The 17,121-nt window shown below is 34.4% G+C and overlaps 3 protein-coding genes across 3 annotated transcripts; 2 read left to right on the forward strand and 1 right to left on the reverse strand.

Annotated features, from left to right (window-relative positions):
• The first annotated feature begins 794 nt into the window (after positions 1–794).
• LOC128188358 (cytochrome P450 4F2-like) lies at positions 795–6,821 on the forward strand. The gene is made up of 12 exons (XM_052859358.1): positions 795–1,149; positions 2,504–2,708; positions 2,807–2,934; positions 3,131–3,255; positions 3,406–3,468; positions 3,551–3,674; positions 3,747–3,879; positions 4,033–4,156; positions 4,487–4,682; positions 5,611–5,693; positions 5,820–5,885; positions 6,554–6,821. Exons 1-12 carry the CDS (start codon positions 1,000–1,002, stop codon positions 6,651–6,653), a joined length of 1,497 nt encoding a protein of 498 aa, XP_052715318.1. The 5' UTR covers positions 795–999; the 3' UTR covers positions 6,654–6,821.
• Positions 6,822–9,846: 3,025 nt separating this feature from the next.
• Positions 9,847–10,645, reverse strand: LOC128188360 (39S ribosomal protein L12, mitochondrial-like). The gene has a single exon (XM_052859361.1). The coding sequence runs from the start codon at positions 10,615–10,617 to the stop codon at positions 10,012–10,014; it is 606 nt and encodes a 201-aa protein (XP_052715321.1). The 5' UTR covers positions 10,618–10,645; the 3' UTR covers positions 9,847–10,011.
• Positions 10,646–10,793: 148 nt separating this feature from the next.
• LOC128188357 (pescadillo-like) lies at positions 10,794–17,103 on the forward strand. Its single transcript, XM_052859356.1, has 17 exons — positions 10,794–10,891; positions 11,227–11,306; positions 11,414–11,567; positions 11,750–11,859; positions 11,938–12,065; positions 12,180–12,223; positions 12,319–12,408; positions 12,762–12,878; positions 12,991–13,062; positions 13,619–13,708; positions 13,935–14,068; positions 14,253–14,378; positions 15,325–15,515; positions 16,113–16,208; positions 16,538–16,602; positions 16,702–16,869; positions 16,955–17,103. Exons 1-17 carry the CDS (start codon positions 10,868–10,870, stop codon positions 17,033–17,035), a joined length of 1,770 nt encoding a protein of 589 aa, XP_052715316.1. The 5' UTR covers positions 10,794–10,867; the 3' UTR covers positions 17,036–17,103.
• Positions 17,104–17,121: the final 18 nt, after the last annotated feature.

Raw genomic sequence — 17,121 nt, forward strand, 5'->3', positions numbered from 1 at the left:
GCCATAGCAACGCACTTAGCAACGGGTAACATTAAAAAATGTTACATGCGCGAAAATTATGCGCGTACGGTTCGCTGTAGAATTCACGTTATTCCTATATAAAAGCAGTAAAATTTTCTTAAATTAAGACATTCAGTATAACAAAATAAATAGTGCCTGTTTGGGAGGGTAACAGTTGAAATTGACACCCCGAGAAAACCATTGTCAACCGACGCGAAGCGGAGGTTGACAATGGTTATCGAGGGGTGTCAATTTCAACTGTTATCCACCCAAACAGGCACTATTTATATAATGTTACCCGTTGCTAAGTGCGTTGCTAACGCTGAGGGTAATAGAAAGGATTATGAACTGCGTCTTAACCAATCAGATTTCAGTATTTAACATGAAAGTATAACAATATCTTATGCGACCATCTTTAGTTTTTATTAGTTCTCTGCATTGATTTTGAAATCTGTTAATAAAATTTCCAATGTTATCGGGGGTAATCAATGACCATTCCTCAACCAGAGCAAAACATAGCTGGCCAGAAATATTGATATTCAACAATCTAAAAAAGCTCTAAATTAAGTAACAAAAAAACCGATTGTAGTAATGCATACAGTAACATACATAGTAAAAGTTACTGCCCGGAATGTAACAAAATATGTTTTTTCATAATATACAATGTACCCCTGTATTGAGTTTATGAATCAAAACCAATGTATTATGACCCAAAACGAGTTCCATAAGACATGTTGATAACGGTCACTTGTATACATGTAAACGCATTTAAAAAGTTTTCCCCGATAAGCTAGATATGTAAACACTGGACGGTCGGCCGTGTAAAGTACAAGGTCACACGTTTCATCTAGGTGTTCTATCTGCGGAATTTACGGAGGCTTTGTGAATAAGGTCCCTGATGTACTTTTAAACCAGCCTCAGCAGCCGTTAGCGTTTCGTACCAGTCCTATGGTGTTGAAACTTATCACAATAAACTGAGGAGAAACATATCCCGGTGAAATGATTGTAACAACAGTGTTGTATGGAGCTCTACTATCTATTCTAGTTGTGTTTTTAAAACAAGTTTATCAATTTAAACAATGGAGACGACTCACGGCGCAAACGACAATGTTAGATTCATGGCATCCGATTTGGGGACATTTACACTTGGTGTGTACCTTTCTTTAAGCTGAATTATCTCTTTCTTATCTTTTGAGAGTTTAATTAAGAAAATTAATGTATTTTGTAATTTAAAAGTTCATCGGGATATGAACTTGGTTGGTCACGTGATAAAATCAAGCCCCAAGGGCTTCTTAGAAGAGTTGTACCAACCAAGTTCATATTCCGGTGAACATTTTATTATTGCTGTTTAGTACTTAATATATTAACGTTTGAGAATGGCAAATTAAATTGAACAGAATTGTTAAAATTATCGAGATTTTATGTTAAGGATTACGTTTACTCAGAATGAAAAAAAAAAATCCACTGATGATAATGAAAACCCATCTACATTGTATTGTGTGCTGTAGACCTATCATGGTAATTTTATTTTTCACCTTGGAAAAGGTAGGTCAATGATCTACTCTTTGAGTTAATGGCCATGGGATATTTTGGACAATTTCAGACATATCCCGAAAAACTTTTACACTATAATTAAGATTTTCTTAATTGTGAAATTATACAAATTGCTTAACTCTTTTTAAAAGACAGTTTATGAATGGCGGTGACACTAAATAGATACAAAGCATTAAGTTTTCATTCACATTTTTCATAAATATTCCAGTTTAAATTTTAAAATCCCTACCAATTTTTTATTCATTTTAACAAAAAACTTAATGATGATAATACCGAAACATATATTGTATTTAGCTAAGTATATATTGGCCTTACTCTGCTTGCATATAATTTATATGAGGTCAAAAATCAAAATTTTGAGAAATGGTGTCTTTTATCGTTTTTTTATTTTTTTGTTTTTTTAGCATTTTTCAGTACTTTTGTACTGTGACCCATACGATTATCAAAATTAAAAAGTGTAATAAAACCAACTGAAAATATGCAAAATTATGTTAACCAACAAATAAAGTCTTTACTTAAATACTACAGTACTACTATACAAAAATATTGCAGTGAAAAACAAAATCTGAAAATTTAGTCCGAATTTCCTCTATTTTGATAGAAGTCCAACTTTGTTTGAGCTTAATTCCATAATATAGTAAAAATATCAAATCAAATGTTATGTCAATAATAATTCATTTCATAAATACTTTTTGTGTTTAGAACTAATTTTACTCTTGACATTGAACTTTATAAATATCACGTGATCAAATCCTGTGACGCCCGAAGGGCTTCTCAGAAGATTTGATCACATACCAACCAACCATGTTGACAAGTATGGTATGTCGGTACTCTAACAGGCTTCCGGCGATTTTTGAATATTTGAATATTTCGAAGAAAATGAACGTTTCATAGACACATTTAAATGTATATCAATACCTAACCAGAATAACTGAAACGTGTGTTCCAGATCAATGACGTGTCTGATTATATTCGACTGGTGACAGACAAGATACAGACATCAGGGACAAAGATGACTAGTGCTTGGATGATGTTCTTCTTCCCTGTGTTTACTGTATGTCATCCAGACACGGCGAAGGTCCTCTTCAAGTCCTCTGAACCAAAACCCAAATACTCTCTAGGAGGATCATACAGAATGTTACTACCATGGTTAGGTAATGGATGCTCAGTAGTTTGTCATTTAATTTCATTTTTCATTAAATATCACATTTGTCTGAACCAAGTTCCATGTATAGTGTTTTAATGTTTAAAGGCGATGGTTTACTGATATCGGACGGCAAAAAGTGGGAGAGAAACCGTCGGCTGCTGACTCCCGCCTTCCATTTTGACATTCTCAAACCCTACGTGCAGATCTATAATGATGTCACAGAAATATTCCTTGTACGTAATTTTTTACAACTGCTTCTAATTGTCATTGGTTTGAGAGCAAGGGATCCAGTAAGAATTCCTGGAAACTTAATATGTTCTAATTTGTTGAATTCTTGAATTTGTTGAGTTCTTAGGCATCGAAGAAACAATCCACTTCAATCACTGTTTCTATCTAATGGGCTAAACAATCGATACCATTTTTTGACAGGAAAAGCTACAGAAAGCATGTAATTCTGGAAAAAGCATAGAAATATATAGCCAGGTTTCCCTGGCAACGTTAGACACCATGTTAAGATGTTCTTTGTCATATGAAGGCCATGTACAAGAAAAAGGGTAGGTTTTTGTAATACCCATATTATAATTACTAGTACTAGTTAATGCCAGTTTATTGGTCTCATTAATATGAAATAGTTAAATTATTATATATCGATCCATTTCGGTTAGCCAAAACTTGTAAACATAAACTACGCACTTCTGTTACAGAGACAGTCACCCGTATGTTCAGGCCGTGAGACGTCTAGGTTTTCTATCCATAAGGAGGCTAATGTTAGTATTTCCTCTGTGTTAAAAAATAGATAAAATCCATCTGTTAAACTGATAATTTGATTCCATTCAATGGAATTTCTAGGAATCCGTTGCTGCATCCAAATTTCTTGTTTTGGTTGTCACCCACTGGCAGAGAATACAAACAACATAACGACTATGTACATGAATTTGCTGATGAAATAATCACTTCTCGCAGGAAAAGTCTCGTAAGTTTCCTACAAATAAGTTCGAGTTAATTGTAATGAAGACAAACTGGTGCTTTAAACACGATATTGCAGGAGAAAGATCCAAACCAGTTGCAGAAGAGCAAATTGGATTTCCTTGACATTTTAATCACAGCCAAAGACGAAAATGGTGAAGGTTTGAGTGATTTAGACATCAGAGCCGAGGTAGACACATACCTGTTCGAAGGTATGACATAACAGTGAATTCTTCCGGAGACCATTTATCTAACAACTTTAGTATGTTTTGCGTTGGACCCTTTGTCTACAAAGTGTTCGTGTTAAAGCCGTTCGCTTTGACATTAAGTCAAATGCGAGGTTTTAGAGTTTTGAATTTCTACAGGGCACGACACAACGGCATCTGCCATTAGCTGGGCAATTTACTGTCTGGCCAAATATCCGGAAGAGCAAGAAAAGATCTACAAAGAAGTGACGTCAGTTCTTGACGGAAGATCACAACTTTCATGGTACAGATAAACCATTTTCAATTAAACATCGGCTAAAATCCATCGTATGTCGTCGGCGAATTATTTTGTCGCTATTGTGATCTATTGTCCTTATTTTGAAATGCACAGTAGCCATGCATGTTTTATCAAATGTTGTCGAACTTACAGCATTTATAAAAATGTATTTCTTTATATCCATGTTATATTACTATATTTAACCCGATGTTGTGCATTTGATAGACTCTGTAACTACAGTTTAACACCGGGGACAGTTTCCTTTTCTAATTTTTAAATCTATTTCTTATTGTGAATATTTGTACTTATTCGGACATTCGATTTTAATTTGATAAGGGAGGATATGAGTCGTCTTAAATACACCACCATGTTCCTGAAAGAAGTGATGCGCATGCACAGTCCTGTTCCTTTTATAAGTCGATGGCTGACCAAGCCTATGATCCTGGATGGCGTTGAAATCCCGGAGAATGTTACTGTGGACATTTTTATCCACTGTATCAACCATCATCCAGATGTCTGGCCCGACCACATGGTAAGTTGATCTTCATCCACACTGACCCATTTACATGGTATGTCAATCCTTGATCACGTGATATCTGACCCTATCACAGGTTATGTAAAACCATTAATCACGCGATATCTGATCTTATCATATAGTACGCCAATCTTCGATCACATGACATCTGACCCTATCATTTTCATTATCATAGTATGTCACTCTTTGGTTACATCATATCACATGGCACGTCAATTTGACAATACATGTATCACAATCATGGTACTTTAATCTTTAATTACTTGATATCTGACCTTATCACATGCTACGTCAATCTTTAATTACATGTATGATATCTAACCCTATCACATTGTAAGTCATTCTTCGATTACATGATATCTGACCTTATCACATGATGCTCACTCCTCCTAGACACATGATCCTACCTCTATCTTTTCAGCGGTCCGTGTTGTTCTGCTTTGATTTTGTATTTCGTTTTATGGATTTTTGAGATGGTAGACAGTTTGTTATTGTCATTTTTTATGGTACGTCAATCTTCGATCACATGATTTCTGGCCCTTATCACATGGTTTAAGATGACGTCTAATCATATCAAATGGCAAGTCAATCTTCGATCACATGATATCGCATGCTTAAATCACCTGTAGCCAGTTTCACCCGTCAACTATAACTTGATTAGACGAAAAACAGATTTTTTGAGTTGTATTCTCCTCATTAATTTTCTGCAATGAACAACAATGATTTTCCTTCAAATGTCAATATTTTCTGAGATTTAATTTTCAGTTAAAAAAATAGTCGGCAACAAATTCAAGTGGGTACTTTTGCTTTGTTTCAAGAGGGAAAAGTATCTAGAAAATCGCCCACAGTTTCTTTTAAGAACCTGGTGTTGGACTTCTCTTGAAATTGCCTCTTGACATTTTGCCCTATTAAATTTCAATTTAAGGAATTCCGTCCTTCCAGATTTGAAGACTACAAGAGCCAGGACAAGGACCCTTACACATACGTTCCTTTCTCTGCCGGGTCAAGGTCGTTAGCTTTTCGCTTTCTCTTTTCCATAATTGATTTGAACGATCGCTCTTTTTATAAATAAATTTCAAGTGTAAATTTGAGTCTTCAATATTGTTTAAGATTGCTTTGTATTCAAATTCGCAGGAATTGTATCGGGCAAAATTTTGCTTTGAATGAAGAAAGGGTGATGATTGGTGCTTTAGTCAAACGGTGAGTTTATCAGTTGTTATGACGAAGTTGTAGATAGACACTTTAGTTTATACAACAAAACGCTTCTTGTTTAATAGTCTGTCTCGAGATGTTTATGCAGCATATTTTTTTTTAACTTATTCGATATCGATAAATACCTCAGGGTTCAGATGATCTTCATTCAATAATATGAAAAAATCCCAAACTTTCTTCTTTGAAACGTCTCCTCTAGCTTGTCAGGTTTCAAAACACGGCTAAAAATAAAAAGTCTACGGGGGTTGCATTGCAATCGAGATGAAAGTACCTGGATGATAGCGCTGAAAACTGTCCGAGGTTTTCCGAGTGAAGAAAATATGTCAAATTTTCCCATTATAAACCTTCGTAGGAAATCTGTTTTCGTTCCTGTGAACTTTTACGAGTGAAAAATAATTATGTGCTCATTAAAATATCTTGGATATTTTCCCTTTTATCGATTTCAATTGCATTTCTTTCATATGTATGTGTATTTTTATTAATAATCATCCAAATCATCTGCATAGTTAACTTGGGACAGACTATTAATTAATTACCATCATCAAATATTTTCATTTTACCAGCTGATGAATTAAACCCATTTTTGATTAACATAGTAAACAAATGAAAAAAAGCATGGAGTATGTGGTTTGAACTTTTCGTTGTGCTTTCTACAGATTCAAGGTCGAACTGGTGGAAGGTCACGTGTATGAGGAATACCCGGAAGTAGTGATGAGGGCAAAATACGGAATTAAAATCAATGTCAAACAGCGTTAATACTCTTCATTAGACTAACTGACAGCTTTGATTGATTCAAACCTCATCTTAATTTTATATTGTTGTAAACTATGTTAGTGACACATGTTGATGGGCAGCTTTGTGTATGTGAGCCTTTACACTTCTATAAAGGAAGTTCTATTCTGATTAAAAAGTTATGAGACCCAATTTACATGTAATTATTTATTTTAAAAAGGAACAATTCATCTTATTTTCCAACATTATAGAAAGAAGATAGGGGAATAAGATGGTGCAACTGTCCATTTGGTTTAGTCGTAAAATACAATTTTAAATTGAACATTTTTTTTCAATTGAATATATTTGATATGTTATAATACAAGTTTACAAAAGGGTAATTTCTAATTACATTCAGTTTGAAATATTTCAAAAAACGGTAAGAAAAAAATAATAAATCCCAAAGTTTTGGTGGTATCGAACCCACAACCTAAAAACCTTTGTTCTATAAAGTTAATAGTACCTAACGTCTGGTGCCCTAACCACTGAGCCATTTCATTCGCAACTAAGTGCGTTAAATGCTTTATGAGACATTGGCCACAAATTTACGGACTTGTATTATTTTTCTAAAACGTTCAATTACTATGACAAAAGCATTGAAGTTATAAAAATTACACTATTTGGAGGTTTTGACACGCGCCTACGCCAGTTTGAATCAACCTATTACAAGTATTTAAAATATTTAAGGGTTACAAACCGTGTTACGTTAAATATACATTGTTTTTTATTATTTTTGAAAAATTTATCAGATTTAATGATATTTTAATTTTGCAGTATCTAATCATTCCTCATATGGGCATTTTACACTTATTCACATGATGGTTGGCGAGCAAAGTCTAGTTTTAAAAAAATACTTGCATGTAATCAGACTGATTACTGATGACCTGTTAAATCAACAGATTTATCGATACTGCTGATACATGTATCTTCGTTATGCATAAAATTTTAACGTAAAATATTATAATGAGATTGATATACATTATTTGCACGGCATAGCAAAAAACAGTGCTAAAGTGATAGAAAAAAATCGCTCTCGGTCTTTCTTCCCTATGAGCAAACCCCCAAAACCTTCCTTGCTTATTACTGAGGAGGTAGACAAAATAGTTCTAGCTTTCTAATTAACAAAGACTCAGTCTCAGCTATTAATGGAAATCCGTCGTGTCAATCTACATTAAAGGTTCGAAAACAAAATGGGGAACTACAGACCTTCAGTTGCCTGTAATAAAGCCCTAAACCATGGATCACCAAGATTTAAAAAAAAAAATAAAAATTATTATGACGCGCAACATAAATTCAGAAAGAACAGTCTTTCTTGGAGCCAGCTAATAGCAACGACTAACTAGCAAAATGGCAACATAGAATACCAGGGATAAACAACATTTTGCTAGAGTTTTCGAAGACCTTTGACCACAAATACCTAATGTGCATAAGTTGTTCATGTTCAAGCTGAGTGGTTAAGAGATCAGAGGCTGTTATCCGCTTTGGCCGCATGACCAAACAAGTCCTATTGGCGGGTACATTACATAAGGTACAGCTGCAGTACAATATTGGGTATCCCAAGAAGCGTTCTCAGACTACTCCTATTTCTTTTATTGATCAATGACCTTTAGGCATGGATAAATCAACTGTCTGCTTATATAGTAATCATATAAATGATAATGGATGAAATACATTAAAAACTCAAGAAAGACCTTGGGCTTCAAAGGTGGGAAAAGTGGAGAATTTTATCCTTGATAATAGCATTTATTTTAATAACAGTTACATGTAACTAACAAGAGGAGGTGTCATCCACGGACGTATCCTAGAAGTACTAGAAACAGTTATCAACGTTTCACATCTTATCCTGTTCCCAATCCCTACAACCAGGGGTAATGGAATAATACCCTTTATTTAAATGTCAATTTATACCAACAGCCTTTCTTTCCAGATGGTAAAGTGTGTGTAACCTTAAACCAGCAGCCCTGATCATTTTCTACATCATAGCAGCAGTAATATAATATATGCAAAAGAAGAGAAGGCGCTTGAAGTGTTTTGTACAGTACCAATTTTCAGCTTATGAATTCACTGTTGGAATTCTTCACAGTAAACAGTACATGTAAATAAAGTCATTTAAACAACTGAAAATACTTGTGCATACATATAATTGGGGAGAAAGAACAGATCCAATTTGATTTTTCTTCTTAATATGTTCTATATCTATTAAGTTCATGATTGATTGGATGTTTATTTTCAAATTATATTAATAACTGTTTCAAGGCTTTTGTTTTTCAAAAGTTAAATCTTAGACTGTTTATATGTGTGTCGATGATTTACCTTGGCAACAAGACATTTTTGAGCGGCGGTAGGTGATACACATGTACAGACTGCTAAATAACATATATTTTGTTAAAAGAACAAAAGGAAAGATCAAGCATTCAGTAAGATATTTTTCAAATTGGATAAAATAATTAAAGAAAAAAAAATTTCATCAAATTTGGTACCAATATTTGTTATAAAAAAACTAACTTTTAGAAAACGTGTAACAGTTGAATTGCTGGATTCAAAAATAATGAAGATTCAAATAAATCAATGAACATGATGGATACCAAATTATCCTTGACAAATTCAACAAAAAACTGTGATTCAAGTATTATTGAAATCCAAAGACTATGTTGAACTTCACGAAAGTTAAGTTTTTTGGCACTTTGTCTAACAAAGTCCTCTTTTTACCCTCTTATTTCAAGTATGTTCATTTTCTTTGGTGGAAATCAAACTCTACAAGTTTTTCAAATGCAAATTAATCCTACATTACAAGTGTTTTACTTTGTTTAATACATTATTGAATGTTTAAATTATCTTATTACAATATATGAAGTTCTATAATCTACTTTGCATCTTAATTTTCTTCATTGACAACATGTAAGTCAATGTTATGACATTGACAACACGTATTGTCTCCCCAGTCCCCACACAAATATCCCACCTAAATTGATGATTTGCCAAAAAACTTGCCAAAATACATTCGCTCAATCAGTCACTATCCATTATCTTATAGGAGTAAGCAAAAGTACTAACTACAATACGTGCTCAAACTTTGTTTTGGAAGTACTTCTTTAGGTAATATGTAAAAAACAATAATCTACTTTACAAAATAGCCATCACATTAAAGGTTTCACATACAATAGCATAAAACAGGAGACATTTTGATCATAATCATGCTCTTTAATTCATTTTTTCAATGGTCACTATGCATAAAATGATACAAACAGAGATACAACTCTCAACACAAGTTCACAATGTCAACAGTAAAATGATGTTTATGTTGCAGTCTATTCTAAATCTGAGTTCCAGATTGTACACACCCTCACTCAAGCTCAACAACACCTCCAACAGCTTCTATTGATGCTTTCAATTTTTCTGCCTCCTCTTTCATGATATCTGCTTTAACAATTTGCGGAACAGCTTCCACAAATTTTTTCGCCTGTACAAGATTAATGTCAGGAATGATGTTTTTGAGTTCCTTGATAAGAGTGATTTTCTTAGCGTCGTCGAATTTCACTAGTTTGACGGTGAATGCCGTCTTCTCTCTCTTTGGAGCAACCTCCTCATCGTCCTCTTCCTTGGGTGCTGCAACAGCGGGTCCCGCCATTGCCATAACGGGTCCATCTTTTATCTTTAGTCTCGTTTTCAGAAGTTCATTCAAGTCACACACTTCTAATAAAGTTAACTGACTAATTTCATCCACAATTTTTTCAATTTTCGGCGGGTATACCTTCTCTGAGCCCTGAACTTGAGGTTCCTGTAGCTGCTCGGCAGCAGAGCTGTATTCTCTTTTTAGCCGCATAAACGATACACATGATCTAACTGTATATCCTTCTCTGTTTAAATTGTTGATTTGACGTGAAATGTTGTAGAAAAGCCGTAATGACCTGTGTGTTCTCATCGTTTTGTAAGCGAGCATGGTGACCATTTGACCCGTTGGTATTCAGTGATTCTCGATCCCGATAATTAAAAAATCACTAATTGTTTTGTTCTATCGTGTCTAATAAAATGTTTCTTTAGATGACATATGTCATTTAGAAATCCCACGGAAAAACAAATTAATATTCAACTCTTCATCTAATGAGAAATAAAATTAAAATCGGGCTCGCTATACGATTTTCCCCATTATTATCTCCCTTTTGAGAAGAACATACACAAAAACACGTGTGACATAAAACATGGGGAGAGAAAGGAGAAAAAAGGTATGTTTTGAACATATTATATTGGTTAAATTATATGTCATATATATAATGGTAACCTTATTATATATTTACCATAGTGATTAGAATAATTCGGTTGAAACTCTGATTATAATATTTGTAATTTGAACTGCTTGTTGAATAGACTCAATACTAATTAGTATTTTCAATGCTTAGTTTTTCTTGACTCTTATTAATTCATTGGAAATAAAACGACTAACCGTATCATTTTTAATGTACGAAGATATTCCATTGCACCTCTTTGGGCTCTTTACATGCCATGCTTGATTTTTTTTTCTCCAAAAGAGATTTTGACATTGTTGAGTTGACTGTTTCAGTATGAGAAAGGTGAAGCTACAGCCTTTATGTCCAGAAATCAGGCCATCAACAAGCTTCAGCTGACTCTAGCAGACTTCAGGTAAAAGCTTTGAAGCCAAAAGATGCGAATATATGTTCTCATGTAGTAGTAAATTTAGCTTCATTTAGTCAATTAACAGGTAAAAGAGGTAATATTTGTTTTTTTAGACGTCTGTGTATTCTGAAAGGAATCTATCCACATGAGCCAAAGCACAAGAAAAGAGTTAACAAGGGAAGCACAGTTCACAAGACGTATTACCTAGTCAAAGACATCAACTTTTTGGCACATGAACCAATCATCAACAAGTTCAGAGAGTTCAAGGTTAGGAAATCCACTGTACAATATGAGCATATAAAATGTTCTACTGTAGAAATCTTAATTCCTTTGGTTGTTCTTGACACAGTAAACTAAGCTTCTTATAGCTTAGAAGTATCAATGGAATCAGTTTCATGGTCCTTTACTGATTTAATCGAGTCTAATTCATGAATTATCATTTAAAATAGCACTTTGTGAGACGCCTGAAAAAAGCTATCAATAAACGCAACAAAGATGCTGAGCAGAGAATCCGTAACAACAAACCCAAGTACAAGTTAGACCACATCGTCAGAGAGAGGTGGGTAGAGTTTCACCTGATGCCATTTATTGCTGTAAATCTTTTAGATCACTAAGCCTTACTGGTTTTGTCCTGTAGGTACCCCTCCTTCCAAGATGCCCTTGGGGATCTGGATGACTGTCTGTCCATGTGCTTCTTGTTTGGCACAATGCCACAGGGGGCTCGAGTTCATATGGAATACATCAATCATGCCAGGAAACTTACAGGTAGAGTTTAGTATCCTTAAATAACTGGTGAACATAACAGATCTTTATATATACATGTACCAGGTACATGATACAGGTCAATTTATATTTAAAAATATTATTTTTCTCTTTCAGTGGAGTTTATGCATTACATTATAGCGTCAAAGTCTTTAAGAAAGGTAAAAATGAAACCTTATTAACATAAAGCAAAATGTGCATAATTTGGATTTTGAAATAAAGATTGTCATTAATATTGATGTAATTCTTTCAATAGGTGTTCATTTCCATAAAAGGAATATACTTTCAAGCAGAAGTGATGGGGCAACAGTTGACATGGGTGGTTCCTCATGGTCTAGGTTACCAGGTAAGACAGCATTAAAATATTGACATAGACAATATCCTACATTATTTACTATAGTAATTTTATTACATACATATAGAAGGTTTCCTAAATCCATGCGAAAATTAAAATGTCTGCTTAAACTTGCCAGACCACTAGCCCAAGCATTGGATATAACCAAAAATGTCTCATTTTTCAATAAATCTGTTTTTATTCGATGGAGATGTATGCTTTTACTGCATTACATATCTGTATTGGCTTATATATTTTAGTATGAGCAAAAATTTGATAAATTGAAACCTAAAACTACAGGGGTACCATCCACATGGGGCTGCAATGCTACCTATATTTTTAACGTGTAACTTTTCCATTTGTAGCACCCAGACGATGTTGATTACAGGGTGATGCAAACGTTTGTGGAGTTTTACACAACATTGCTGGGCTTCATTAACTTTAAATTGTACCATAGTATCAATCTTCACTACCCACCCAAGGTAAGTAGCCAACCCCACCTCACAGGTAATTTCTAGATTTTCAGACCTGTTTTGACTGAAATCGATTAGAAGTTTTAGTCTGTAGAAGATAATTGCTGTTTTATATTAACAGCTAGAGCTCGATGCAGCCACTCCAGTAGATGAAAATGAAGAAAACATGACAGAAAAAGAAAGATATCAAGAGGTGAACATTTAGTTATATAAAGTGAACTTAGGAACTATGAGGAAGTACTTTCAGGAATATGAATAAAAAAAAAATGTATTTCTGATATATCATCTAGGGTGTTTTTTCAAAATCACATTATCATATATCTAACCTCCTGCTAAATTGTAAGGATATCATTGGTTAACAGCAGTCAAGTGGAGACCATGTATATTCCATACATAGTCAGTAGAAAATATTACATGTACCCCCTTTGAGCATTATGACGTCAGGTTACATACTCAATTTGAAACTTGTAATATTATTATAAAAGCTTGATTTTCATTGTTTTTTTTTTACTTTTTATAATTAAAAAAAGGCAGTTCACTGTTGGTAAGATATAAAAGTTACATGGTTTGTATTTGACCTAATATGGTTTATACATGGTCAGTAAATTCTATGTGGTGACTCGAGCATGGAATTTACTGACCATGTATAAACCATATTAGGTTAACTACAAACCATGTAACTTATAATATCAGCTGAATAACAACATGGTGGTAAACAAATTGACAATGTATAAATCTACTTGTTTCAGAGACTGTCGGCCCTGTCCCAAACCCTCAGGTCTCTTGACGAGGGCGGGGGAGAGGAGGAGGTGCAGTTAGATGAGTTTCCAGCTGTGGAGGTAAGTTATGGAGAAAAGAAGTATCAATCAGTGATTATTCTCACAAGTTCTTTTCCTTCACAGGATGGTTAACTATGAGATTACTGTACAAAGTAGTAATATTTTTACTTTGGAAGTCTCAAAAAACATTGACATCACAAAATGGTTCCATTAAATATTGAGTAGAGCGGTTTCTTGATAATTTTTAAATCAAACATATCATATTATAACTGCTTTTTCTTTGCAGACGGATGACCCAGACAGAGTAGAGAAGGCCAAGGTAGAAGCAGAGAAAATCAAAAAGTTACAAAACTTGTTCAAAGGCCTGAAATTTTTCCTGAACAGAGAGGTACCAAGGGAAACATTGGTATTCATCATCAGGTAAGGAGTGGGGAAAATAATTGAAACTCCAAACTTACGCTGTATAGAAAAACCAAACTTTTGAATGAATATGCATCTATTGTTGTTAGAAGAAGGGTCTCATTTCTCTGAAAGTAATAAAGATGCAGACAATAATTGAGGAATACAGTTAATATTTGTCTACATATGTATGGATCATTTGCAGGAGTTTTGGGGGAGAAGTTTCATGGCACAAATCCGTGGCTGTTGGTGCCACTTATCCCGAGTCAGACGAATCAATAACGCACCAGATAGTGGACAGGCCCCAGACCAAGAATCAGTATCTCTCCAGGTAGGTACTTTATATCAAAGTCAGCAGAAGATTATAACTACATGTAGTTGAATTCAGAAACCAGCATATCTCCAGGAATGTACAGTGAAACTAGGAGATAATAACTATAGAAGATTTCAGAATATGTATATATAGAGTTACTAAATATGATTGTTATATTCAGTAGTATATTCTCACTATATAACTCTATATAGACGAATAGTCAATAATTGTAATATTAGCTCGTCCGAAAAATATTGACCGGTCAATATTTTTTTGATATTGACCGGCTAGGAATAATATCTAGAGAACATTCCCTCTATTTCAAATAATCGCCTCTGATTAGTTGATTCGTAAACGATGACGTAAATAACTCTTCGCTGCTCTAAAACAAGGTGACGTCATAATAGACAGTCAAGTAAACAACGGGCGCGCAATGCGACAGTTTGCTATCATAACGGATATAAGGATTTGCGAATTACTGTGAAGTAAAATCAGGTAGAACATCTGTATATTCATTCTTTCGGTTGGTGGAATATCACCAGTGGCCGTTTGATGCTGAGGATATTTTGGAAATGAACTTTGCACAGAACTGAATTCGTGAATTCTTTGTTGAGCTGAGAAAATATGGCGATCTGTTTTCAATTAGGGCCTACTTTCTTAATTTTGGTTTGTTTCTTCATATAACAAAACAAATGTTGACTGTGTTTTCGGGCAACATTGATTATATTAGCCCCCTTGGGACGAAAATATTGCCCTCCGCTTCACGTCGGGCAATATTTCGTCCCTCGGGGGCTAATATAATCAATGTTGCCCTCAACCCCAGTCAATATTTGTATAATATCATGATGTGATTTTGGATTTTGAGTTGTATCTTTGATCCACACAGTATGAAATACTGTAGATATACATTTGTGAACACCATGTTCTATAATATATTAGTTGATATTGTTGTCTGGGTCTGTAGGTACTATGTGCAGCCTCAGTGGGTGTTTGACTGTGTGAACAATACTTCCCTCCTTCCCATGGAGAGCTACTTCCCGGGAGCCACCCTCCCCCCTCATCTGTCTCCATTTGTAGAAGAGGCGGAAGGAGATTATGTGCCTCCGGAGAGACAGGCATTGATCAACAGACAACTAGGACTGCAGGAGGACTCGGGTAGGTCACAGTCTTCTCAATCATAAACCATGCCATATTTCCTGGTCACAGTTTTCGCAGTCATAATTCATGTCATATTCTATTTACTCACTCACTTTTTGTGAAGGAAATCTCAGTGATTGTGTAATTGATTGTTCATGCATTTATAAACAACTGCATGTTTTTGGAGCCTGGTCTTTGATTCATATCTCAAATTTGTTTTTCTTTACTTCATGATTATTAGTTTGAGAATACAGGAAAACAAGTCATTATGTTTGCACATAATTAATGAATTACTAAAAATGTGCAATGTTGTCCATGAGTTTCTACCTGTATAGTTTGTATGTCCATATAACAGTAAAACAGTAAATCTACCAAAGGGCTCATGTATTGGTGCGTGTATATGGTTTATGACAGCAGTTTTTCAGTGCACGTTGTATTTTTTCCATACACTTACCGGTAAATGTTTATGTTTGCTACAAATAAAGAGATTTGTGGAAAGATGATTCAACCACATACAGATAGGTAAAACATGTTTGTAGTCCACACCAAACCTACTGTGAACCAATGGTTATTTTTCATGATTCACTGAATGAATTTTCCTAAATTGTAATGTAGGAGTAGAGGAAGATGAGGAAGGAAGTGAAGATGAGGAAGAGGAAGAGGATGAAGAAGAGGAGGAAGAAGAAAGTGAGGAAGAGGAAGAAGAACCAGGTTCGCACATCACTCACTTGTAATGTTAACATCCTAATGGTCAAGATAAAAAGATTGTACTATTCTGAAAATATTTGCTGCCTAATTAAATTTACCTTAGTTATAGAATATGATGTTACATTTGTTAATAGTATAATGCAATCATAAATACCTGTACATGTAAATATTCAAATGCAGAATTTTGTAATATAAATTAAGAGCTTTTTCTCCCTAATTAAAAACAAATCTGTTTCTTTGAGGAGAGAATTCATATTGAAAAGTTACAATTTAAAAAATAAAAAAAGAAGCAACAGCAGCTGAACTAAACAACTTTGTTTTATTTTTTCTAGAGAAAGGTCGAGGAAAAAGAAAAAGAAAACATGAGACTGAGGCAGCAACTGCAGATCAAGCTAAGGTTTGGTCTTTGATAAGTTGGAACTTAAATCACAGATATTGTGTTAAGCATAAACTCTTCAAGAGATAGATAATTTACAAGCTGTCATTGTTTTTATAGAAGTTGAACATGTCAGTAGAGGCTGGCGCTCCTGAGAATTTCAATGTGGAACAAAAACTCCAGCGACAGACGATGGAGGAAAGAAGACTGGCAGAAATGATGATTCCAAAGAAAAAGAAGCGCCTGTATGATAAGATCATGTTCGCCAAGAAGAAGAAAAACCAGGAGGTGAGAGCAGACAAGCTTGTTCTAATGAGTTTTTGTTGTGTTTGTTGTATTGCAGATCTGTATCATTATTTTCTTAATTTTACAGACAAGGAAACTAAAAGAAAAACGGGAGGCCATAGAGACGCAGAAGAAGTCTGAGAGTAAGAAAAAGAAGAAAAAGCAATAACAATCTATTTGTGATATGGGGAATGGGATGGTTGGTGTTTGTTGATAATAAAAAATGTCACACACAAATAGTTAATCCAGTCTTTT

Source organism: Crassostrea angulata, chromosome 6 (genome assembly GCF_025612915.1).
Source record: "Crassostrea angulata isolate pt1a10 chromosome 6, ASM2561291v2, whole genome shotgun sequence".
Taxonomy (NCBI): Eukaryota; Metazoa; Mollusca; class Bivalvia; order Ostreida; family Ostreidae; genus Magallana; species Magallana angulata.